At 38.3% G+C, this 27,131-nt stretch overlaps 1 protein-coding gene across 2 annotated transcripts in view; it reads right to left on the bottom strand.

The window, feature by feature from the left end:
• Positions 1-27,131, bottom strand: part of PIAS1 (protein inhibitor of activated STAT, 1) — a 94,665-nt gene that overhangs the window by 7,956 nt on the left and 59,578 nt on the right. For both annotated transcript variants that reach the window (XM_014536305.1, XM_014536304.1), the window contains 4 exons: positions 15,636-15,709; positions 6,967-7,127; positions 5,179-5,309; positions 4,324-4,504 (listed from right to left, as the gene is read on the bottom strand). In XM_014536305.1, coding sequence (XP_014391791.1) covers positions 4,324-4,504; positions 5,179-5,309; positions 6,967-7,127; positions 15,636-15,709 — 547 coding nt within the window. The remainder of the gene's footprint in view (positions 1-4,323; positions 4,505-5,178; positions 5,310-6,966; positions 7,128-15,635; positions 15,710-27,131) is intronic.

Below are 27,131 nucleotides of genomic sequence, written 5' to 3'. Positions count from 1 at the left end.
AATGGTATAACTGGGGGGAAAAAAACACAACAACATAAAAAGTGGGATTCTGGAATAGAGTGAAATGTTTAAGTAGCTGAGTAGTGAAATAATGTTTCTTTACCAAAAATTAGGCAAGAAGCAAAAAGGAGGAAAGAAAGGAAAAAGAATTGAAATGATTTTAAAAAGAAAATAATTCTAATAGTCCTAAGTGCAAACACAAGGATCATATGGTATCCCAACCATTAGGAGGCTAACAGGTATGTATATAAATTATAGAAAATAAAAGAAAAAAGAAGGCATAAAGAGTCTATCTTTTGCTTTTAAAACTTCATGTAAAGTATTCTTAATGTGGAGATGCAATTTCTTTTTTTTTTCTTTTTTTTTTTAGCATTTAGAAATTGGTGATTTTTATTGTGGAGATGCAATTTGAATGGTATAGAATATTTAAAAAGATGCCAAGGTTGGCCCTAGCTGGTTTGGCTTAGTGGATAGAGCATTGGTCTGCAAACTGAAGGGTCCCGGGTTCAATTTTGGTCAAGGGCACATGGCTGGGTTGCGGGCTCAATCCCCAGTGAGGGGCGTGCAGGAGGCAGACAATCGATGATTCTCTCTCATCACTGATGTTTCTATCTCTCTGCCTTTCCCTTCCTCTCTGAAATCAATAAAAATGTATTTTTTTAAAAAATGCCAAGGTTGGATTTCCAGGAATGGAGCTCCAGTTATGACCATCTACCACATTTTATGAATGGGATACGAAGCATAAAATACACTCTCACCCACTTCATAAAAATGTTTCATCTAATGGAAACAATTAAAGCTCTTACATCTATAAAAACTAGCATTTTCCATTAGCTGTCTCCTCTGACAATGCCCAAGGGATTACAAGAGAGAAGAAGGCTGTTAAAATGCTAGTCTTTGAAAACATCTTGGTATACCAAACAGCAAGGGAAATTTCTGGATGAATACTAAACACTCAGTGGCTGAAGACTTTTACATTTACTGATCTCTTTTCCTCTTTCTAATTCCTGCCTGGCTCCTTTTCTTTCAATTTTGTGATAACATTCTGAAACGCATTTCCTCCTTTACAGCACACAATAACAAAAGCAATATGTTGCCTTTAGGCTTCTATTTTTTGGCTAGTCGTTATTATAAAATGGCCACTAGTATTGAACATGGCACTATTCTTCTCAGAATGTCATAAACTCCCAAGTTGCTTGTTTTATCTGAATACAGAGAAAGATCTGACATTTGCAAATACTATGCCTGGGTTCAGTTATGCATTGGGAAGCTCAGGAAGTAGTTAATGCACCTAATGTAATTTTCCAAATATAATAAACAAAGCTATTTTTGGAGGAACAGCAACAAAAACATCCAAAGAAGAAACATTACATTTCTAAACACTCAAAAAAGTTTCCTTTAAGGAAAAAATGTATATTCAGACAGTAAAATTATTACAGTTTACATATAATCGAAGGTAAAATGTTCATAAAGTAGGATCTGAAGTAGAATTAGTGTTTAAATATTCATTTTGTTTAGAATAATGCTTTTAATTGTTTTTATTTCTGTCTGTATGCTGAGATAAGCTACTCTAGAGTGGAAATACCATCCTGTGTTATGTTTGTTTATACCACCAAGATTCCTGAAATAGTCAAAGTCCTCTAACAAGTGAGGAGCTACATTTATGACGATTATGCATTTACTGTTGCAACTTAATCTTTCAAGTAACTATCTATATACATAAAAAGCCAGCTACCGGAATGCCGGTCGCTATGACGCCCACTGGAGCCAGCAAACCAGCCCGATGGGGGGTGGGGGTGGGGCCGGCAGCCAACCTCCCACGGGCCCTCCCCTGATTGGCCCCCACCACACCAATCAGGGGAAGGGCCAGCCAGTCAACTGCCCGTGGCCCCTCCCCCCAGCCAGCCCCACCCCAATCGGGGCAGCCCCTGGACCCCACCTGTGCACAAATTTGTGCACCGGGCCCTAGTAATATATGAGACACAATCCCCATTTGGGGGTGGCGCCTTCCAGCCAGTTGCCCGCGACCCCTCCCTGCAGCCAGCCTGGCCCTGATCGGCCCCGGTAGGGCAGGCAGGCCAGCCAACGTCCCACTGCGGTCTCCTCCTCCCGACAGGTCCAGCCCTGCTCCGCCCCGATTGGGGCCTGGCTGGCTGGACCCCACCTGTGCACGAATTTGTGCACTGGGCCTCTAGTAAATATATTAAAATAGACTATCGTTTTATCTCATCAAATAATAGCAAACCTGAAAGTAATTTGACTCCAAGCAAAAAAATGCCTCCTGTTCTTGGCCTGGTGTTGACTTTCTTTCCTGAACCCTGAAATCTGTAACAATGCCTTCTGTGGACTTTCTTTCTTTCACTTACATTCTTTCTCCAGGCACTACCATTCATTGGAAGGAGATTTTTAAAAACAGCTCTTATTCAGTTACAACAGGCTGTGTAATCCAATATATACCTAAAAAGAGGCACATCTATTTCTAATCTTTAGTGGGCTACTATTGTGCTTCACAGCAAAGCATGAAGTCTTTTTGCTGAGAATCCCCACTGTGTCTAGGAGACTAACAGTCTGTTTAAGAGTACAACTAGAGTTATCTTGTTTTATCATCTTCTACAATGTGCTGAACCCTTCAAGGTTAAGACTGTACATACCCATTTTATTATCACCCATGTTTACTTAGCATGGAATATCTTATATAAAATAGATAACAGTGTTTCATGAACTGAACTGAAGCATAACCAAGGTACATTATTATTGATACTAGAGGCCCGGTGCACGAAAATTCGTGCACTTGGGGCGAGTGTGGGGGGGAAGGGTCGGTCCCTCAGCCCGCCTGCACCCTCTCACAGTCTGGGAGCCCTCAGGAGATGTCTGATGGCTTAGGCCCACTCCCCATGGGAGCTGCAGTCTGGCCTCCCTCTGTGGAAGGCAACTGGGCAGACTGATCAGGGGACAGCGCCGGCTGGCAAGCAGCCGGCCCTGCCCCTCAGCCCATCACCCCTTTGCTGCTGCTGGTCGCTGCCATCCCCCGACCACCGTCCCCTCCCTCTGCCCGCTGGTGCCACCTGCTCACCAGCCCCGCCCCCTGGTCATTCCACTGTTTGGTCAATTTACATATTACGCTTTTATTATATAGGATGAGACTTAATGGGAAATGAGTCTGCAAAACAGAAAGCAATAGCCTGCCTGGCGTGGCTCAGTGGTTGAGCGTCAACCTATGAACCAGGAGGTCATGGTTCGATTCCCGGGCAGGGCACATGCTCGAGTTGGTTGTGGGCTTGATACCCAGTGTGGGGCATACAAGAGGCAGCCAGTCAATTAATGATTCTCTATCACTGATGTTTCTATCTCTGTCTCCCTCTCCCTTCCTCTCTGAAACCAAAACAAATATATTTTTCTTTTCTTTTTCTTCTTTTCTTTATTGATTAAGGTATTACATATGTGTCCTTATCCTCCCATTGCTTCCCCCGCCCCCCCATGTCCTCACCCCCCTGGTGTCTGTATCCATTGGTTAGGCTTATATGCATGCATACAAGTTCTTTGGTTGATCTCTCCTCCTTACCCCCACCCTCCCCTACCTTCCCTCTCAGGTTTGACGGTCTGATCAATGCTTCTCTGTCTGTTTTTGTTCATCAGTTTATGTTGTTCATTATATTCCACAAATGAGTGAGATCATGTGATATTTATCTTTCTCTTGTTCATTTCGCTTAGCATAATGCTCTCCAGTTCCATCCATGCTGTTGCAAATGGTAAGAATTCCTTTTTTTACAAATATATTTTTTAAAAAGAAAGCATTAAGTGTACTGCAACTTAAGTCTTAGACTTCTTTCATTGCCAACCTTACACACTGAGGCAGGTTGAAAGTATTTATCTGGTCTTCCTCTGTTTTCTACTTGAAACATCCTACTTAGGGTTAATTTTATAGCATATACTTCCCAAATTGAGTAAATGTTCTAAATCCTATGAGCACTGGACCACTTGGGAAGTTCTTAGAAAAATAAAATTTCTCAGTCCTTATTCCTAAATCAGACAGTGATGGGTAGGGAAGCAATGTATGTTTTAATAAGCCCTCTGAGTGATTCTGATGTACACCAAAATTTGAGAACCACTGTACTAAAACCATATTTTGGTTTGATGAATTCTATATCTAATTTAATGCATTATCCAAACCCCTCAAGAATATCACACACAAGGGAAAAAAATTCAACTTATTATTTGATTGCTAATTAAGTTTTATAATCATGCATAATCATTTTATTTGGAAGATCCTGTTTGCAAAATTAATTTTCATGATGACTCTTATTTTAAGGTCTCAGCACTTACCTTTTATTATTTAGTGGTGATGTGGGAGATAAGGAAGGACAGGCCCTCTTGGCAGGTGGCTCTTCCTCCTCTTCATCGGAAGAACTGTCTATGGTGAGGTCAATCACCTCTACTTTCTTATTTTTATTTGAGGACTGGTGGTGAGAAGTCACCTGATGCTCTAGTGTGGAGCTCAAGCATCCTGTGTGGGAATGATTAAAACACAAGGCAAAAAAGACCTATGACACCTCTTTTTTCTCATGAGTGTGCTCATGAGTTAATTTATCAGTTATAGTTTAGACTTACAATATTGCTGGGGTCAGAGAGTAGAAAACCAACAGTGGTTCTGTTTGCCTATGTTTAAAACTACTATTTAATACTGGCTGCTAAAAAATTTTTTTTGAAAAATAATTCTGAATCAAGACAATCAAAATGTATGTCCACTTCAGAATAAAAGCAGCTTGAGCGCAAAGCCTATGTATTACATGTGGTTATGTGTACGGTACCTGATATACTTAAGTAATGCTGTGGTAACATTTTTAAAAAGTCATATAGCCTCTCTCCAACAAAAACATACTGAAAGCCAGGAAAAGAAAAAAAGCAAATAAAAGAATGTTCGCAAATCTGTACCAATCTGCTAAAAATTTAAAAGGATACCATTTCAAAAGCATGATTTTATAAAGACTTATTGAAATCTTTGAAATCTTATACCACAACATTTTAAAAGCTGGCAAAGGTGAGTTTAAAAGGAGCTTTACTACTTTTGAACATTTAATTAATAATTTAATAAGAGTTACTGAGCTGAGTGGTTTTTATAAAATTTGAGCATTTTAAGAGCAGGAAGACTGCCCACCTTTAAAAAAAATCAACACTCACCATCAACTCCATTGTAAGAGGAAGAAACTTCTTGTACTTCCTTTTTTGATCTCATAGGTGCCCAAGAGCCATCTTCCTTAAACTGTATTTCATCACAATCAGTACAGTACTTTAGGATTTCCATAAACAAGCTATAAAACACAATTTGTCTTTTGAATATCACATTTTAAATGAAGATAGATTAGAATTATTACTGTTAAAAAAACATTCAGATCCTTCATGTTTTTTACAAGTATAAATGAGAAAGAAGAAAGTGGACCAGATAAGTTATACTTGTTCTCAAAATCTAGAGCTAAATAGAAAGTAGTTATTTATATTATGGTACCTTTATGCAAGGAAACATTACGTAACCATGAAAAACGAGATTTCTAAACATTTGTTAGTATGGGAAAATGTTCACAGAAAGTAGGAAGAGGCCAAGAAAAGAAAACCTTACACTTAAATAAAATTCTGTGTGTACATGGTACAGAAATAGCACTTATCTCTGAGTGTGACACTGTATATTCATACCTTTTTCACATAGTCCAAATTGCCTCTAATAAGCATATCTTGTTTGATAAACTGAAGCAATAAATACAAGACATGTATTGAATGTTAAGCCTCCTGATAAATATCATGGAGACATTAAAAAATGAGACTTGCAAAAATGTGTAAAACTAATGGTCAAATTCTTAGGTTATAATGTTAAATGAAATCAGATAAAAATATTAATACTGTGCAATCACAATTGTGAAAATAACACACTACAAAAGCTTTTTAATTTTCCTATCTTTTTAAATTCTTCATTAAGTGTATGGGTGTATATATATGTATGCATACATGACTTTTAGAATAACAAAGAAATCTCAATTGATGGGAGATCTAAAGCAATATAATATATAATTGGTAAAATATTATTATTCAATTGAGATTTATTAGTGATCATTGTTATCTATGAAAAATTAAACATAAAACATTAAATTACATGTTTACTTTCCCCCTATTGATTGGTCTAACATCTTTCAAGCTCTGGGATACCCTTGCATTGCTAAATGAATTCCATTTCTCATGTTACACCTTCAGACTCCTATGTTTTCTCAAATACTACAGATAAGTTGCCTTGAGTGTTTTGTTAGAGAGTACAGGAAATATCAAGAAGATTCTTTTTTTCAGTTTCTTTTTGTTCAGTGGCAAAACGGGGGGGCGGGGAGCTAGAGAATAGGGGAAAATTTAGAGGAACATTCCAAGATGTTTGGTAGGGTAGATAAAACATGAGTGTTAAAAATATAGATTGTCATGATGCTATAGGTGGAGAAGAAAGACAAACACAAGTATTTCAGAGAAAATAAAAAAACAAAGTAAGCTGCTACTCATTCAGTATGTGGATCGGTTTAGGAGCCCTTACAGCAGGGACAGGCATGAGAAAATCTCCAAAAACAGGCTAACTTCTAAAAAGCCCAGTTTCTGGTGAGCTTACGTTAGCCAGTTTCACAATTCTCTTATTTTCTCTCTAACATGGTCTGCATGTCTAGGGATAGATGGATTCACGTTAGGAAAAGGTGTAAGCATAACCCTGCTTGGAACTATTGGTGCTTAAATGGTAAAGTCAGGAGGCACTGACAGTAAAGCATGCATTTTCCAAATGAGGACATCAAGTTAAAAAGAGAAAATGTTCATAATATTATTGGGTTTGAAAAATATTATTTGTAGAATCATAACAATCCTAAAAATATGTAACTCAGAAAACCTGACCTGATAATAACAAACCCAGATAACACCATTACAAGGAAAAACTTTAAAGTGACATACCCATCAATAATAAGGTGCTCATACGGAGCCTTTTTATCACAGACAGGACAAACCCAGGTTGGCTTTTTCTCATTCATTTGAATATAAAGAGTTGCATCAAAACACTGCAGATGAGAACAGGTAAGGGCCCGACATGGAATTGTCAGCCGCATTTTACCAAGCTTTAAAAGAGGGAGACAAAAGTAAGTATTAGACAACTATTATTCAAAATTTAAGTTTTGATAAATATTTCCTGATGCACAATGTATATATGTGTTCTGATTTAAAGCATTCTGTGTTTACTTTTTGTCAATATGGAAGAACATTAAATACATTTTCTGTAAAACAACTATTAAAAAATTACAGAATTTCTTTAGATATTAAACACAGTGGCTATGGAAAGTCTACAGCAAGGGTTATTTACCCTCACTCTACAGCTCACAGATAGGCTTTTGCGGGGAGGAAGGGACATGAACTCCTTGAAATATGTAAAATTTTGGCCTGGTCTGCGTGGCTCAGTGGTTGAGTGTCGATCTATGAACCAGGAGGTCATGGTTCAAATCCCCAGGTTGTGGCCTCAATGCTGAGTAGGTGGCCTGCAGGAGGCAGCCCACCTATGATCCTTTCTCAACATTGATGTTTCTCTCTCTCCCTCTCTGAAATCAATCAATAAAATAAATATGTAAAAATTTTAAAGTATGTGCATTTTCCCGGAGAGAGTGCTTCCACTAAATTCTTAAAATAATCCCTGATCCAAAACAATTAGAACCATTTTTACTAGCAATTTGGGAAAGGAAAAAAGAATGTCTTATTAAATATTGCAGTATACAGATACAATGACATTACTATCAACCTGATACCTGAATGAGAGTAGTACCCAGGTCAAAATGAAATGAATGACAAACATTCCCCACAATGTTTGACTTAATTGCCAAATGACGACTCTGAGAAGGAAGGCAAGTGTGTGCACTCTCTGTATGCTCTCCCTCACTGGGCACCATCACAAGCAATTCAGCAAACACCCCTGGATTTCTAGCACCTCCAACATGTTATGAAACTTTATCTTCCTGCCCTGCAAATGTTGCTTAAGCTGACACAGGCTGTCTGTCCTATGTACAATAAAATCTGCTTCATCTGGTCCCTGAGCTGTTAGCTGTGGCCCAAGGCAGAGAAGCCATGGATCTTCCCACAGGGAGCTGCCATACTGGCCATATCTGGGCATACCTCGTTTTAGTGCACCTTGCTTTATAGTGTTTCACAGATGTGCGTTTTTTTCACAAATTGAAGACAAGACCCTCCACTGGAAATAGATTACGACTTGCTATACTGTGGTGGTTTAGAACTGAACACGCAGTCTCTCTGAGGTATGCCTTCAGTATAGAAGTTATCTATTTTCAATAACCACATTATTTCCTGAACACCAGAAAAAGATTTTCTACACATCTGCAAGCTTAGAAAATATAAAAGCTTGGAAAAGATCATGAATTAAATGAGGGGGAAAAAGGAGAAAAAGATTCTTGGCTTAGAATAATTTCAGGGAAATGTGCAATTTCCTAGTCTACTAAGGAAATTTACTGTCATTAGGGGCCCTAAATTATTTTTCTGGTACCAATGATTTACTGTGCCTCTAGGAAAGGCTCTTACCCTTTCTGGGCTTCTTTTTCTATCTCTAAAGTAACACGTTTCCTCCTTACTTCAACAGGATGTAGTGATGAAGAATAAAAAAAGGACACAGATGTGCTATAAACTTATGAGAAGGAAGTAATGCCAGTTTATAGTATGAGAAGTATGAACAGGAGGGACACAGAGAAAACTGATAGCTCTCTTGTCTTTGCTTCCAACTCTACCCTGCATGTGATCATACTATTCATTATGTGTGTGTCCCCTTCTACTAGAAGCACATTGGCTTAATCTCCTTATCCTTGGCACTTGGAAATGTGCCTGCTATACAGCAGGAAGGTGGTCTGGTTCAGCTGTGCAAGTGGGGAGTCTTAGGAGGCACCATTCATGCAGTGTGTGCAGGCTATATGCAGCACTTCCCGAGGCAGCCCCGAGTAGGAGTCTGGAGTTAGGGACCTAGGTTTGACTCCTGGCCTCACTACTTATTTGTGAATCCTGGATGTTACTGAGTCTCTCTGAGCCTGTTTTGTAAAATAGGGATAAAAACAGCACCTATATTATAAGATTCTGGGGTTTAAATTGTTTATTGCACAGTTCCTGAAACATGGTAAGTACTCAATATATGTCACCCATTACTGAAGTACAGGAACATATTTGCTTCTTCTTCTATTCTGTGCTCATACAGTATTAACAAGTTCATTACTCCCTTTCTATAATTCTATTCAATATTTATGCTTTGATTTACATAAGCACTTATTAAAAAGCAAAAAGAACAAACTAGCACTTATAAAAGAAAAAGCATCTATTCATGAGCCAAGGTGTTTCATTAGTTCAGGGACAATTTCCAAATAACAATCTGGTTGGTGGTGCTAAATTTTTTACATCCTAAAGCAGACCTTAACTCACCCATGAAGTGGAAATTCCTACTGAGTATTTTTGTTACTGTCTTAATAATAGGAAGAAAAATCAGAGACTAAGAATCCTAGATAAATACAATAACAGTAAACAAGTTCATATACTGCCTAACTAGTAGGCTACTTCTGGTAGTTTATGAAGACAATGGGTAAGATGATAAGGTCTTCATCTCATATACCTTCATTCCTATAATCCCCAGCTATTAGTTCATCTTTTTGATCAGAGAGCAGCCACACTGACAAGTTTACCCTACAGAGTTTTGAAGGAATACTGCTACATGAACAGCACAGGAAGAACATTTATAAATAGGTACAGGAAAGGAAAAGTTCACTTTCAAATGTCTTGTTTATTAGCTGTCACACAAATGCCTTGCTTTAAAGAATCACAAGTTTGCTAATCCTCATGTTCCTGATTTTTAAAAACAACCACTAAATTCCACACTTATCTACAAATGGATACTGATTTCTTTAACCTGGTATCAGACAGAAACTGAGGTTTGAATATCTTCATCTTATAATTACAAATTCCCTCTTTCCCTTTATAGCAGTGGTTCTCAACCTCCTGGCCCTTTAAATACAGTTCCTCATGTTGTGACCCAACCATAAAATTATTTTCATTGCTACTTCATAACTGTAGTGTTGCTACTGTTATGAATCGTAATGTAAATATCTGATATGCAGGATGGTCTTATGTGACCTCTGTGAAAGGGCCATTCGACTGCCAAAGGGGTCGTGACCCACAGGTTGAGAACCGCTGCTTTATAGGATGTGGTGGAGAGCTGCATCATTTGCAAATAAACACTTAGAAAACAACTCCCAAGTGAGTTTTCTAATGCCACTAATCTTATTGTAACATGATCGTGCTATATTAGTAACTAACTGATGAAGGTGCAAGAGAAAATACCCAAGCTAAGTATGTTTAAACCAATTTATACCAAAAGGAGCCTAAAAAGCCAATAAAATATGTATTTTACTCATAAAAAGAATAATTTCACAACTTTTCCTTCATCATCATAAATATTTCATAAATAAATTTCCAAGGGGTTTATTTATTTTTCTTCTATCAATGGCAAGTCACTGTATTTGCATTTACAGGTCTGAGGAGTATCTCACAAAGCAAGCTCTCAAACATTTTTCCAGCTCTATTTTTAATAAATCAGAATGAAAAAATTCCCAAAGAACAAAAACATTTTCAATTATTTTCATTGCCTTTAGCTAAATAGCACACAAACAGAAACTCATTTATTTTGAGCTGTGTATATCACAACAAGGACAATTCAAATGCACTGTCAGATATCATATTTACATATTTCAAAGGGAACAAATCTCTTTTATTATTCTATAAATTTGATATATAGATGAGTTGTAATTACTAAGTTTTACTTTTTAGAATAAAAACATATCTAAAATATATGGCCTTTCCATTTCAGAATAATTGTAAAGGGATTGTCCCCTTAGCCATATAGAAATCCATAAAATTATTATAATTATGCTTTACATATAGTTTTTTCTATAACCTGAATTTTGAAAGCAGGTGTCAGTTTAAAATGAACTGGTAAAAATTGTTGAAACTAAAAATGGAGGAGCTGGGGAATATGGAAAGAAAAATTAAAAGCTGGCCCACTAAATTAATAGGTTCAAGGAGCAAAATGTGATTAACATTTTCTAATAATAGAGCAAAGATCATCTGATTTATAAAATTCAAAACTAGTCCTATAAATAAAAATGTCAAGATTTATACTGTAGTGTTTATTTATATGAATAAATGCTTCATCTACATGTTAAATGATGTCATATATATTAGCACAACTGTAAACACATTTATGTATGTATGTATGTATGTATGTATGTATGTATGTTAATCCTCCCCCGAGGATATTTTTCCATTGATTTTTAGGGAGAGTGGAAGAAAGAGGGAAAAGACAGAGAAACATCAATGTGAGAGAAACACTTCGATTGGTTGCCTCCTGCATGTGCCCTGACCAGGGTCTGGGCCGAGGAGGAGCCTGCAACCAAGGTATATGCCTAACCCCAGACTCTTTGTTCAGCAGGCCAACACTCTAACCACTAAGCAAAACCGGCTAAGGTACAACTGTAAACACTTTTAAAATGATACTACAGAAAAACAAGACTTCTTCCAGTTATTTAAATGGAAGTTAAAGCTTATACTCTTTTCTAAATTTCTCATATTCTCTGTACTGGTGTTTAATAATGGAACTAGAGGCCCGGTGCACAAAAATTTGTGCACTGGGTGGGGGGGGCCCTCAGCCCGGCCTGTGCCCTCTCACAGTCTGGGACCCCTCGGGGGATGTCCACCTGCTGGCCTAAGCTGGCAGTCAGACATCCCTCTGGCAACCCGGGAGCCCTCAGGGGATGTCCACTTGCCAGCAGGGAGCAGGCCTAAGCTGCAGTCGGACATCCTTATCGCTGCTGAGGAGGCGAGAGAGGCTCCCACCACCACCGCTGTACTGGCAGCCATCAGCCTGGCTTGTGGCTGAGCAGAGCTCCCCCATGTGGGAGCGCACTGACCACCAGGGGGCAGCTCCTGCATTGAGCATCTGCCCCCTGGTGGTCAGTGTGTGTCATAGTGACCAGTCATTCCCAGTCATTCTGCTGTTAGGGTCAATTTGCATATTACCCTTTTATTATATAGGATAGAGGCCTGGTGCACGGGTGGGGGCCGGATGGGGTGCCTGGCCAGCCTGGGTGAGGGGCTGAGGGCCGTTTTCAGGTTGGCCATGCTCCCTGGCGACCCAAGCTCCCAGCCTCTCCTTTTTTTCTTTTTTCCTGGGATTTATTTATCTTCTATAATTGAAACTTTGTAGCCTTGAGCGTAGCCCAGGGCTGGCCAGGGTAGGCGGGAAGCTTGGCTTCCTCCATTGCCGGGGGCAACCCAAGCCTCCATTTAGTTGGGTTAATTTGTATACTCGCTCCTGATTGGCTGGTGGGCGTGGCTTGAGCATAGCAGAGGGATGGTTAATTTGCATGTTTCTCTCTCTCTTTTTTTTAAAAAATATATTTTATTGATTTTTTACAGAGACGAAGGGAGAGGGATAGAGAGTTAGAAACATCGATGAGAGATAAACATCGATCAGCTGCCTCCTGCACACCCACTACCTGGGGATGTGCCCACAACCAAGGTACATGCCCTTGACCAGAATTGAACCTGGGACCCTTCAGTCCGCAGGCTGACGCTCTATCCACTGAGCCAAACCGGTCAGGGCTGTTTCTCTTTTATTATATAGAATGGGTGGCAAGAAATCACATGGAGAGGGGAAGGTAGATAAATTAGGATTTGGGGGAAAGAGGTAAGTATATATCTTTTTTTATCTTATATATATATAAAAAAAATCTTTGTCTTCTTCCCATCCTCCACTTATCTGGTCTGTGAACCATTTTTCTGAATGTTCAAAAATACCAGATTCTTACCCTGGCTTGTGTTGCTCAGTGATTAGAGTGTTGGCCTGCACACTGAAGAGCTGCGGATTCAATTCCCTGTCAAGGGCACATACCTGGGTTGCAGGTTTGATCCCCGGCCCCAGTTGGGGCATGTGCAGGAGGCAACCAATCAATGTGTCTCTCCCCCATTGATATTTCTCTCTCTCCCCATCTCTCTCCCTTACACTCTCTCTTAAGAAAAACAAAAAAATCAATGGAAAATATATCCTTGGGTGAGGATTAAACAACAACATATATCAGGTTCTTTTTACACTAGTCTGTTTTAACATTTATCTACTTAGGAACCCACCCCACACAGCCCCAGCCAATATTTTTTATTGTGGTAAAAAAAAGTATTAAATTTACAATTTTAACCATTTTAAGTTACAGTTCAATAGTATTATGTATATGCACATTGTTATGCAACAGATCTATACCCACAACACTAATTCCCTCTAGCCCCTTGGTAACTATTTTCTGTTTCTATGATTTTTGACAACTTTATATGCTTCAAATGAGTGGAATCATACAGTATTTATGCTTTTGTGACTAGCTTACTTTGTTTATCATAATGTTTTCAAGGTTCATCTATGTTGCAGCGTACTTTCTTTTTCAATGCTAAATGATATTCCATTGTATGTATACACCACATTTTCTTTATCTATTCATCTCTCAGTGGACATCTGGGTTGCTTCCACATCTTGGCTATTGTGATAAACATGCATGCGCGAATGATCTCTTCGAGATCCTGCTTGAATCCTTTGGGTATATACCCAAAAGAGGAATTGCTGGATCACATGATAATTCTGTGTTTAATTTTTTTTAGAAACCATCATATTATTTTCCATAATGGCTGCAGCATTTATATTCTCACTAATAACACACAAGTTCCAGCATCTCCATACTTGATATCTCCTGTTCTTTTGATAGCAGCCATATCTCATGTGGTTTTGATTTGCATTTCCTTAATAAGTGATGTTGAACATCTTTTTGTGTGCTTATTAGCCATTTTTCTATCTTCTTTGGAGAAATGTCTGTTTGAGTCTTTTGTCGATTTTAAAATCAAATGTTAATTTTTGGTTGTTGTTGAGCTGTAGAAGTTTCTTATATATTCTGGATATTAATCCCTTATTGATATATGATTTTCAATTATTTTCTCTCATTCCATAGGTTTTCTTTTCACTCTATTTTTCCTTTGACATGCAAAAATTGTTAAGTTTGATGTAGTCCTATTTGTCTATTTTTGCTTTTATTGCCTGTGCTTTGGTGTCGTAGCCAAGTTATCATTGCTAAATTCAATTGAAGCTTTACCCCTATGTTTTCTTCTAGGAGTTTGTTTAATGGCTTACATTGTAGATCTGTAATCCATTCATTAATTTTTGTATATATTGCAAATTAAGGGTTCAAATTCATTACATTGCATGTGAACACAGTTTTCCTAACACCATTTATTATGTAGACGAACTTTTCCCCGCTGTATAGTCCTGGTATCCTTGTTCAGCTGTTTGTACATAAATGCAAGAGTTTGTTTCTAGACTCTGTATTTTGTTCCAATGGTCTACATTATCTATCTTTATGTCAGTACCACACCATCTTAAGTGCTGCTGCTTTGAAATCAGGGAGTGTGAGACCTCAAACTTTGTTCTCATTAAAAGATTGTTTTGGTGCCCTAGACAGTTTGGCCCAATGGATAGAGTGTTGTTGGCCTGTGGACTGAATGGTCCTGGTTCGATTCCGGTCAAGGGCACATGCCCAGGTTGTGGGCTCGATCCCCAGTGGGGGGCGTGCAGAAGGCAGCTGATCAGTGATTCTCATCATTGATGTTTCTCTCTCTCTCTCTCCCTTTCCCTTCCTCTCTGAAATCAATAAAAATATATTAAAAAAATAACTTTATCTTAAAAAAAAAAAAAGATTGTTCTGGCTATTTAGAGTCCTTTGAGATTCCATTAGTTAACACTTACTGGACATACTCAATTATGAAATTATAGAATTCCTCCCACCCACCCCCATTTTTGCAAAAAATGCCATGGAATTTTGATAGAAATTGCACTGAATCTGTAGATCACTTTGACCAGTATGGACATTTAAACAATAAGTCTTTCAAACCCATGATGTGGGATGTCTTTCCATTTATTTGAATTTGTTTAGTAATGCTTTGTAGTTTTCAATGTATAAGTCTTTCATCTCCTTGGCTAAGTTTATTCCTAAATAATCTTTTTTGATGCTATGATAAATGGGATTGTTTTCTGAATTTCCTTTTCAGATTGGTCATTGTTATTGTATAGAAATGTAAGAAATTTTTTGGGATATATTCCTAGAAGTGGGATTACTGGGTCAAATGGGAGCTCCATTTTTAACTTTTTGAGGAAACTCCATACTGTCTTCCACAGTGGCTGCACCAGTCTGCATTCCCACCAGGAGCGCACAAGGGTTCCTTTTTCTCCACATCCTTGCCAGCACTTGTCGTTTGTTGATGAGACAATTATTAATCACAATCGATATCTAAATGGTTTACTAAGAGTAGAAAATTTTTATAGACCTATAAATTTGTTTAGATTCCAAATCCCATATAATAATAATGTCTTTCCACCTTCATAAATTGTAACAAAGGTAGGCATGTTTCAAAAGTAAACAAAATTTCTCAAATACTGAAGATACGTAATAAAAGAGAATATGTATGTTAAATCTTATGTAAAACAAATATTAGTTAACACTTACTGGACATAGTAGAGAAACCCTTAGGCTGGTTGTAGCTATTTCACTGTCTGGATCCGCAGTCAATTTCTCTTTAACTGGCATTCATTGAAGAGAAAACAAACACAACAAGTTTATGAAAGGCACATCACTAATGCAATATAAGAAAAAGAACTTAAAATGAGGAACCTTTAAAAAAAAAAAAAAAAAAAGCAACTAGCCCTGGCCGTTGTGGCTCAGTTGATTGAGCACTGTCCCTTGCACTGAAAGGTTGAACTCCTGGTCAGGGCACATACACCCAGGGTTCTGGGTTTGATCCCCAGTCGGGGTGCATGCAGGAGGCAACCGATTGATGTTTCTTTCTCATACTGACCTCTCTCAATAAAAAACATATCTTTTTAAAGAAGGAACTAGAAATAATCTGTTCAATTAATTTCCAATCAACTGAATGAAAATATAAAAAGTATATGGTTTATAATTTCTACAATGAACAAAGGAAGGAAAATAATTGTATATCTATAGACTGACTGCATTTCCTATAAGTTTCCTATTTCTCATCCACAGAGCAAAAACTGCATTGCAGTTAGAATATAAAGGAAATTAATTCTATAAAAGGTCGACATATTCAACTGGTGGCAGGCCCTTTTTATTTTATAACTTTTTTATTTTAAATTACGATCAATATTATTTTAAAATAAATTAATAGGTACTACAAAATTAACATTTATATATAAGTTTTCCCAAAGCTCAGATAACACAATATTGTTTACAAACATCATTCCGAGGATCAATGCTCTAACTACTGAGCAACACCTGTCAGGGCAGTAATTTTGCTTTTAATGGCTATTCTGTTACTAAGTCTAATATAACAAGGACTTTAATACTTCTCATTTGGAAACCTAAGGCATATGTTACTTGTAAAAGCCACAACTTAGAACTTCAATTAAACTTTGACAGGGAAGTGAGACTAGAAATGCCTCAATGTAACATTCCAATAACTTTAGAACTATTCCACAATAATTTTAAAGTCTTTGTGGAGAAGGAGGTGGTCCACATTGAGTGGCTGTGTACATAGGCAATCACAGAATTTCAGAGCTATGGTATAACTAAGTGTGTCCAAGTAGTTAACATATAGTAAAGAAAACGGGGAGAGGAAAAGTACTCAGACAAAGAAGAATGACTTCAGAGTAGATATCTGTGTGCTGAAAACCATTTATGGGAATTAAGAATCCTGCCTTTATTAAACACGGTGATTATGAAGGCTGGATTTTTTTTCTTTTAGATGGTCCAAATCTTAGATATTCCATCCAAATGTCTCCATAAATCATTGGATCTCAGCTAAGACGTACATCAGAACTACCTATAGGGCTTTGTAACTTATAATTTCCCACTGAATCAAAATGGGGAAGAGAGATACCAATGGACAATTTTTTAAAAGCTGTAGATGTAATTCTGATGTCAAACTAAAAGTCATTTCATGGCCTGGAAATTCCAAATTTTAAATCTATATAACTCATAGGCTGCCTCACAGCAGAAAGGTCAGAAAATCCCTAGGTTTTAGTGTGTAAAATATGGTTGTCACATCACTTGTGCTAATATCATACGTACGAGTAAATTATAAAAAGTATGACTTTCCTATTATAGACCTAATCTTAGTCAACTCTTTTTTTATAAAGGTACATTTAACAAATGATATCTTTTTGTTTGTTTGTTTTTTTTAAAATATATTTTATTGATTTTTTACAGAGAGGAAGGGAGAGGGATAGAGAGTTAGAAACATGGATGAGAGAGAAACATCGATCAGCTGCCTCCTGCACATTCCCTACTGGGGATGTGCCTGCAACCAAGGGTCATGCCCTTGACAGGAATCGAACCTGGGACCCTTGAGTCCGCAGACCGACGCTCTATCCACTGAGCCAATCCGGTCAGGGCCAAATGATATCTTTTTAAGGATAGCAAATAACTGTCACAAAATAAACATGCAAATGGAGTTCTAATGTTATCACCAACCATTCTGTATGCCTTCACCAAACATCCCTCCAGCACCCACCATACACACAGCAGTGGGAACAGTAACTGACTTTGAATTTTGTCTATTTAAACTTCCACTTAAATGAAGAAATAGTATAGATCATAATATCAGCTTTATGTAAAACAAAGTTCAGTGTTTAGCAATTTGAAAAGCAACTGAAACAGGAGAGGCAACCTGAGGTAGTGGTAAAGCTAACATCTAAAGCCAGCCTAGTTTAGAATTCAAGCCTTAGTCAAGTCATTCAATCTCTCTGTGCCTCTGTTTCATCATCTTGTAAATAAGAACAATAATAATCCCTCATAACACTATTTTAAGGATTAAATGAGTTAACATACATAAAAATGCTTTAAAATAATCTAACATCATACTCAATAAATATTAGGTATTGTTACTTAAAACAAAATGTGATTTGCATGTTCACTTTCTATCAGAGGTGGGATAATTTCCTGAAATTATTTTAGAATCAGGTTGTCAATTTTATTTTAAAATTTTAAAAAAAGCGTTGTCTTTCACCTTTGCCATTATAAGCTCAATCTGAGCCAATCCTTCCATGTAAAGATACTTTTAAAATATATTTTATTGATTTTTTTACAGCGGGAAGGGAGAGGGATACAGAGTTAGAAACGTCGATGAGAGAGAAACATCGATCAGCTGCCTCCTGCACGCCCCCCACTGGGAATGTGCCCGCAACCAAGGTACATGCCCTTGACCGGAATCAAACCCGGGACTCTTCAGTCCGCAGGCCGACGCTCTATCCACTGAGCCAAACCGGTTAGGGCGTAAAGATACTTTTAAAGATTTTACTAAGATCTTGACTAGATTAAATTTAACCTACAGATCACTTTGGAGAGAACTGACATCTCCCCAATGAAATGAATACTCTGATCCACTAACATGGTACACATCTATATATTATTCAGGTCTTATTTTATCTTATTGACTTGTAGAGAGAAAGGGAGAGGGAAAGAGAGAAAAGAAACATCGATGTGAGAGAGAAACAGCAATGTGAAACATCCACTGGCTGCCTCCCATACACCCCCTATGGAGGATTGATCCTGAAACCTGGGCATGTGCCCTGACCAGGAATCAAACCACCGAACTTTCAGTGCATGGGATGACACCCAACCGAGGCACACTGGCCAGGGCTATTCAGGTCTTATTTTAATTTCAGCATCATTTTGTAGTGTTCAGCATACAAATCTTATACATATTTTCTGAAATGTATCTGAAGTATTTCATATTTTTGGATGTTACAGTAAATTCTTTTTTGAATTTCAATTTCCAATTGTTTACTGCTAGTAGAAGTACAATTTATTTTTATAAATCGATCATGTACTCTGCAACCTTGCTAAATTTAGTTCTAGCAAATTTTTGTTGATTCTTTAGGATTTTTTTCTACATAGATAATCAAGTCATCTTCAAATAAAGAAAATAGTTACTTATTAATTTCTAATCTGAATTCTTCTCTTTTCTTGCCTTATTGTGCTAGCTAGAATCTCGTGGGTAATGCTGAACTGAGGTATTAAGATCAGGTATCCTTGCCTTGTTTCCGATAGAGGTAAAGCATTTAAGTTTTTCACTATTAACTATGATATGAAAGGCTTTTTATAAATAGCCTTTATTACACAGAAACAATCCCCTTCTCTTTCTATTTTGCTGAGATTTTTATTAGAATGGATACTGAATTTGACCAAATGCCTTTCCTGCACCTATTAATTAAGATGATCATATGATCTTTTTCAAGTTTGTTGAGAAGGTGAATTATACTGACTGATTTTATTTTATTTTATCATTTCTGTGACTGATTTTGGAATGTTATATCAACCTACTATTCCTGGAATAAGCTCTATTGGGTCACTATGTATTATCTTTTCTATATTGGACTAAGGCTAATTAAATGGAGGAAAAGATAGTCTTTTCAACAAATGTTGAAACAACTGCATCTCTATATGGGGAGAAATCAACCTTACCCTGGATCATATACAAACATTTAACTTAAAAAGCACAAACTATAAAAAGAAATGGACAAAAGATTTGAATAGACATATCATCAAAGAAGCTAAAAGATGGCAAATGAACATATGAACAGATGTTTAACATCATTAATCATTAGGAAAATGCAAATTAAAACTCAAATGAGATACCAACTACACACTGACCAGAATGGCTAAAATCAAAGAAGTCTGACAATACAAAGTGCAAGTGAGGATTGGAAACAACTCAAAAATCTCATATATCATTGGTGGGAATGCAAAAATAGTATATACACTTTATAAGACACTGCTAATCTGTTTTCCATACACTTATCATATGACTCAGAAATCCCAGATCTAAATATTTACCCAAGAGAAATAAAAATGTGTATCTACAAAACTGGGATATCCATATTCAAAATATAAGTGTTTTAGCAGCTTTATTCATGACAGTGAAAAACTGGAAACAATCTAAATGTAAATCAACTGATAAATGAATGAACAAATTATGGTACACATAAAGAGGAAAATCTACATGGATGAACTTCAAAAGCATTACACTAAGTGAAATAAGCCAGACAAAAAAGGGTACATAAAGGTACATGCTGTAGCACTTCAAATATTTGACATTCTGTAAAAGATAATACTACAGACACAGAAATCACATCACTGGTTATGGGAACCAGATAAGGGAATGAGATGGACTGCAAAGAGCCACAGGGGAGGAGCTTTCTGTGGTGGAGGATGTTCTACATTTTGATTGTGACAGTGGTTCATGATAGCATAAATCTGTCAAATTCATCAAACTGTCCACTTAAAAAGGTGAATTTTTACTGTTTATAAACTATACTTCAATTCTATATAATAAAAGGCTAATATGCAAATTGTCCCCTCGACCGGGAGTTCGACCAGGAGTTCAACCGGGAGTTCAACCAGGGGGTGGTTGGACTGGCCAACCACCCACGGCCCCTCCCCCCCGCTGGCCCGGCCGGATCAGCCCCAATAGGGGCAGGCCGGCTGGACCCCACTCATGCACGAATTCATTCACCGGGCCTCTAGTACTTCAATAAACATAACTGAAAGAAAGGGGGGAAATTACTATGTTAAATTTAATCACAGCAAAGTATGGAGGAAAAATAAAGTAAGTATTGTTATTCTTTGTGGGCAAGGGAATAAAAAATAAAAACAAGACATAATATCCTGCTGTATCAACCAAAACATGAGAAGTCTTTGGAAGTTTTAAAGTTTTCTTGTATCACTATGAATTGCAGTGGTAACAGTATTTCATTATGTGACCTATATACTAATGTTACAGGTAGACACATTTAAAATTAACCTTTTACAAATTCCTGTTGTCTCAAACTATGAGAGTTAGCTACTAGTCACAAGTGGCTATTTTTAAATTTAAATTTAGTAAAATTTAAAATTCAGTTCCTCAGCTGCACTAGCCACATTTCAAGTGCGCAATAGCCACATGCTGCTGGTGGCTACCATATGGGACAGTACAAATGTAGAACATTTCCAGCATCACAGATTGTTCTATTAGGCAGTGCTGTACTAGGTTTGTTTTCTAAAAATAATTTCTATCCTTTCTTAATATTAGATTATTTTATATTCATCCTTTTAGAATTTTAAGGCTGGAAACAACTGATCATATTAATCCAATATTTCATTTTATAGGCAAGGAAACAGAGGTATGGAGACCTGATTTTTACTGTAGATCTCTTTTTACAGTTTACATCAACAAAAATCTGAGGATCTACTATGTGCCCGGCACTGTGTGAAGCACTAGGAATTCAAAGAAAAATAAGATTAAATTCCTGCTGAAAGGAACTCATGGTCTAGTAGGGAGTAAAGATGCTGATGGAAATATGTTTGGAAAGCCAGCTACAAGTCAACTCATCTACTCTGGGGGTCCTGAGATACCTTGTGGAAAAAGTGAAGCATCACTGATAATTGAAATTAGGCAAAAGAGGCAACAGGGAAGTTTTGAAGCATAGAGAACAATACTCGCAAAGCCGTGAGGAAAAAGAACTCAGTATTTTTAAATATAAAGTACAAGACGAAAAGTGAACACAGATGACATTGGAAAGTACTAAGTAGGTGCCGCACCCTGGAAAGCTGCATATGTCACGCTAACGAAGTTGGACTTTAATTCCATTGGTGTTAAGAAGAAATGAATTGCAAAGGAATAATGGCAGGATTAGATCTGTATTAATCACTTAGGTTACTACCAGAAGAGATATGAAGAGGAGCCAAGAAAGGAGAGGAATATGTTACTTAAGAAAAGGTATTATTTTTTAATAATGATAGTTTATGTGCCTTTTTCTTTTTTTCCCCCCATATATTTTTATTGATTTCAGAGAGGAAGGGAGAATTAGAGAGAGATAGAAACATCAATGATGGGAGAGAATCATTGATTGGCTGCCTCCTACATGCCCCCCACTGGGCATCGAGCCCACAACCTGGGCATGTGCCATTAACCAGAATCGAACCTGGGCTCCTTCAGTCTGCAGGCCAACTCTCTATCCACTGAGCCATACTGGCTAGGGCTAAGAAAAGGTTTTTAAAATAAAAGCAGAATATGAGAGCTTAAATAAGAACAGGCAGAGAGAAAAGACAGATTTGAGAAACATTTAGGGTATACGTTTGAGAGAACTTGGTGAGATCAGTTTTAAACACTTGAAATTGAAAAACCAGTAGAATGTTTCTGTGAAGGCTGTTACCTATACATATCTATATCTGAAATTCAGGGGAAGGTCTGGGGTGAAGATATGTATTTGGGAATTGGTGCTAGTTTTAACCATAAGAGTGGATGATATAATTATCTCTAGGGAAAGTATGTACGAAAGTTGGCCAAGAATGAAACCCCAGAGAAAACAAACATTTAGCATGCTTCCCTTAAGAGAATCCATTGAAGACAAGTATTGAGAAGTAACACTCAGAGAATTCCAAGCAGAAAGTGGTTGATATGAAACACACAAAAAAATATCCAAGATAAGAACTAAAAAGATAAAATTTAGCAATCAGATTGGTGGTTTGTGACCACCAATCTACCAGAGCTGTTTCAGTGGAAGGATGAGAGTTAAAAGATCACAATGGGTTGCCCTGGCCAGTGTGACTCAGTTGGAGCATCGTCCCGTACACTGAAACAAAAAGTTGCAGGTTTGATCCCTGGTAATGGCACATACCTGGGTTGTGGGTTTGATCCCCAGTTAAGGTGGGTGCAGGCAACCAATCGATGTTTCTCTGTCCCTTCCCCTCTCTCTAAAATCATTAAAAGAAAACAATGTGTTACAGTGAGGAGGTAGAAAGAGCAAGTGCATACTACTCGTTGAAGAAACTAGAATGAGAATAGAAGGAACCCAGAGCTCTATGAAAAGAACTTGACAGGAAAGGTTGACAGGAAGAGCCTATAGAGAGGGAGGAACTGAAAAAAAGTACAAGACAGAGAGCAGTTAAATGAGGGAGCCAGACCTCTTAATACGGTTTCTGAGCATCTCCTCTGGATGTCTCATGGACATCTCAAATACCAAAAGTCTAAGAATGCACTCTCACCTTTTCCCCACAACCTGAGCATTTCAGCACCATATTCCATATCAGTAAGTGGCACCCATGTAATGTGGTGCTTATGAAGCCTAGAAATCCTCCTTGGCCTCTCCTTTTTCTTCACTCCTCACATGTAATCCACCATTTCTACCCTTCAACATTTCTCAAACTGTCAACTTTTCTCTACTTCCACCATCAGTACCTTTTTAAAAAACTATCATCTCTTATCTGTGCAATAGGTTCCTAACTGGCCTCACTGTATCAGCCGTGCCCCTCTTCAATTCAGTCGTCAAAGTGATCTTTTTATTGCCCAAATCTGATGTCACTCTGCTTAAAAATCCTTTAAGGGTTTTCTATCATCTATCTTTCTACCACCTATATGATTTCACCCCATGGCTATCTCTCTGGCCACTCTCCTCCTCTGTTCTCTACACTCCAGCTCCACTGGCCTTGTCTCTTGGCATATCCCCCTCTCAACTTGGAGCGTAATTCCTCCTCATCCTTATAATCTTGCATTAAACATCACAGCACCAGAGAGGATATGTTCTGTTGTTACCTCCAGAGTTTCCTGTCTTTCTTCTTTAAGGCACATGTCTCAACTATTAATTCATTAATGACTTAGGCAATCATTTAATTCTGACTTTCCTCCCACCAGACTGCTAACTTCTGGGGGATGCAGAAGCTGTGTGTGTCTTGCTTAATGCTATATTCTCCTGTGCCTGGAACATAGTAGGCCCTTAATATAACTTCTTGAATGAGAAGAATAAATGAATAAAAATTAACTTTGAGCCCGGCTGGCGTGGCTCAGTGGTTGAGCGTTGACCTATGAATCAGGAGGTTACAGTTTTATTCCCAGTCAGCACATATGTCCGGGTTGCGGGCTCGATCCCCAGTGTGGGGCGTGAAGGAGGCAGCCGATAAATGATTCTCTCTCATCATTGATGTTTCTATCTCTCTCTCACTCTCCCTTCCTCTCTGAGATCAATAAAAATATATTTTAAAAAATTAACTTTGAGCAGGAAAAGGAACATTTCCTCTTGAGCCTGAAGAAAATAAAGTAAGGCTGGGTATAGGTGCAAATACGTTGAAAAGTAGTTATGGTGGCACTAAGTAAGGAAGAGATGGGCAGTTTAGAGAATTCACATTTTGCAGTTCCAATTTTTTTGCATTGGCAGGTGCTGAGAGGAGAGAAAGAATAGTACTTGAGTCAAGTACCGTAAAGGTATAAAGTGACTGCTGAAAGGAAGTGAGAGAGGAAATTGGAACTTGACTAAGAATGAGTAAACAACTATTTTTGTGATAGTTATTTCCACAAAGGTGAAAACTACAATACAAAAATTTGCTAAATCAACTGAATGAAGGATGGATTTCTCTGTGAAAGGTCTAAATACTATCAACTTTATTCTTTTAAGAACATAATAGTGTCTGATTTGACTATTAAAACTTTGCCAGTATGCCGAAACCAGTTTGGCTCAGTGGATAGAGCGTCAGCCTGCGGACTGAAGGGTCCCAGGTTCGATTCTGGTCAAGGGCATGCCTGGGTTGCGGGCACATCCCCAGTAGGAGATGTGCAGGAGGCAGCTGATAGAGAATTAGAAACATCTGTAAAAAATTAATAAAATATATTAAAAAAAAAAAAACTTTGCCAGTAGAATTTATTGATAAAATTAAGAGTCACTTGCCAGCCAGTGTGGCTCAGTGGTTGAATGTGGACCCATGAACCAGGAGGTCACTGGTTAGATTCCATGTCAGGGCACATGCTTAGGTTTGTGGGCTCAATCCTCAGTAGGGAGGCATGCAGGAGGCAGCTGATCAATGTTCACTTACCTTTTTGTTTTTCTACCTCTCTTTCCCTCTCCCTTCCTCTCTCTCTAAAAATCAATAAAAACATATTTTTAAAAAGAGTGACTCATATTTATAAGTAACTTGATTCTTCAAAAATATCTGAGAAACCTGCCAACATTTTCTTCTGTCAAGTTATTTTATGTAATCTTTTAATTACACAATTAACTTGTTAGGAAAGTTATAAAGGCAACAGATAGCATAAAGGCAAAAAATCTGTTCTCTGGTTTCTTAAAATAAATGTCTTATTGGTGGGATCCAAATGAATGTTTTTTGGTTCCCTAGGCCAGTAAGGTAAGATATGAACTGCCACAAAAATCCTACCCAATCTGCAAGTACCCTTCACCCCTTCAGTATTGTATCAGAGATTAAATAGCCTTTGAATTAAGCAACTTTTGCTGCTAACAGCTACTTTTCCAGAAAATAAGGTAATTCTGGGCTCACCTTCCCTCCAGGTGGTGCTCCAGCTCCAAGTTGAGAGCTTGAGCAGAGACAGCTCGTCTTATTATTAAACTAGAGGCCTGGTGCACGAAATTCGTGCAGGGGCGGGGGTGTCCCCTCGGCCCAGCCTGTACCCTCTCCAATCCGGGACCCCTCGGGGGATGTCTGACTGCCTAACCGCTCACCTGCTAGCCTGATCACCCCTAACCCCTGTGCCTGCTTGCCTGATCGCTCCTAACTGCTCCCCTTCTGGCCTGATCGCCCCTAACCGCCTCTGCCTCACCCCGCACCCAGGACCCAGGATTCCCTCCTCCGGCCAGTGGCAGGCACCCAGGACCCGGGCCAGCTTCAGCTGCTGGGGACCGTGGGGCAGGCAGCTTGTCCCTCTCCTAGGCCGCAGCCCCAGCTGCTGGCTCCTGGGACCGTGGGGCAGGCGGCTTGTCCCTCTCCCAGGCTGCAGCCTGCTGGTCCCCATTCCTCTCTCACAAGCTCATCTGTGCCTGGCTGGTCCCCATTCCTCTCCCCCCAGTGTTGAGTGTCTGAGCCATTATGGCGTGGTGACCATTTGCATATTAGCTCTTTATTATATAGGATATAACAACTTAGTCTGCCTTATGTCTTGGTATTACCTTTTCCACACAGCTCACCTAATTCCAGAATACTTTCTGACTAGATGAAATTCTAGCACTATGTGGCCAATATAAAGATTCTCTGTAGAACGACTAGGAATGGACTTCAGCAAGAGTGTAAAAAAAAATTCTTCTCTTGTTCTCCTTCAAAACAGGTCTCTGATCCTTCTTTTTGAGGATCTTTGAGGATCCCCCACTATCTCCTTGTCCCTGACAAATGGTGGCTTCCACTCCCCGAGACCCCATGCCATTGCTATCATTCCAGTTCTCCACTGCCTGTCAAGGAATGCCTCCTGAGGCATTAGCAAAAGTGTGCTTCTTTTGACTCAGGATTATTTGCCTTTTTATTTATTTATTTAAAATATATTTTTATTGATTTTTAGAGAGGAAGGTAGAGGGATAGAGAGATAGTAACATCAATGAGAAACATCACTGATTGGCTACCTACTGTAGGCCCTCTCTAATGGGGATGGAGCCCACAATGGGGGCATGTGCCCTGACTGGGAATCAAATCGGTGACCTCTTGGTTCATGGGTCAACCAACACTCAATCACTGAGCCACACCAGCTGGACTATTTGCCTTTTTAAAAAGCCCCTTTAATACAGAAAAATCCTTCAATGAACTATTGTAGATATACTGATATTCAGAGGAACTGGGATCTTTACTCTGGCATAGAAACAGGTTAGCAAGAAAACATAAAAGCTATGTATGCCACAAAGGGAAATGAGAGGAAAGATGGCCTTAACTACTTTACTTTTTTCCACCAGGGTGTCCCTAACTACAATCTGATAGTGGGCTTCATTAATCAATTTTCATCAAGAATCCTCAAAGGGTAACAATCTCACTCCTGTCTGCAAAAGTTTTGCTCCTTAAGCACCCAGCCCATTCCCAAATCCATCCATGAAAACTCTATCTTTCACAAAGAAGATAATAAAGGAAGATCTCTGTTCACCTCTTTGGAAAGGCTGCCAAACTCTGGTCTTAACCCTTAAAAATTGAGGCCAGAACAGTCAATTTGCAGGCCATACTATATTTCAAATTCAACATGACAAA

The sequence above is a fragment of the Myotis brandtii genome, unplaced genomic scaffold (genome assembly GCF_000412655.1).
Source record: "Myotis brandtii unplaced genomic scaffold, ASM41265v1 scaffold160, whole genome shotgun sequence".
Lineage (NCBI taxonomy): Eukaryota > Metazoa > Chordata > Mammalia > Chiroptera > Vespertilionidae > Myotis > Myotis brandtii.
The sequence above is the reverse complement of the archived record's forward strand: the minus strand, read 5'-3'. Positions and strand labels throughout refer to the sequence as shown.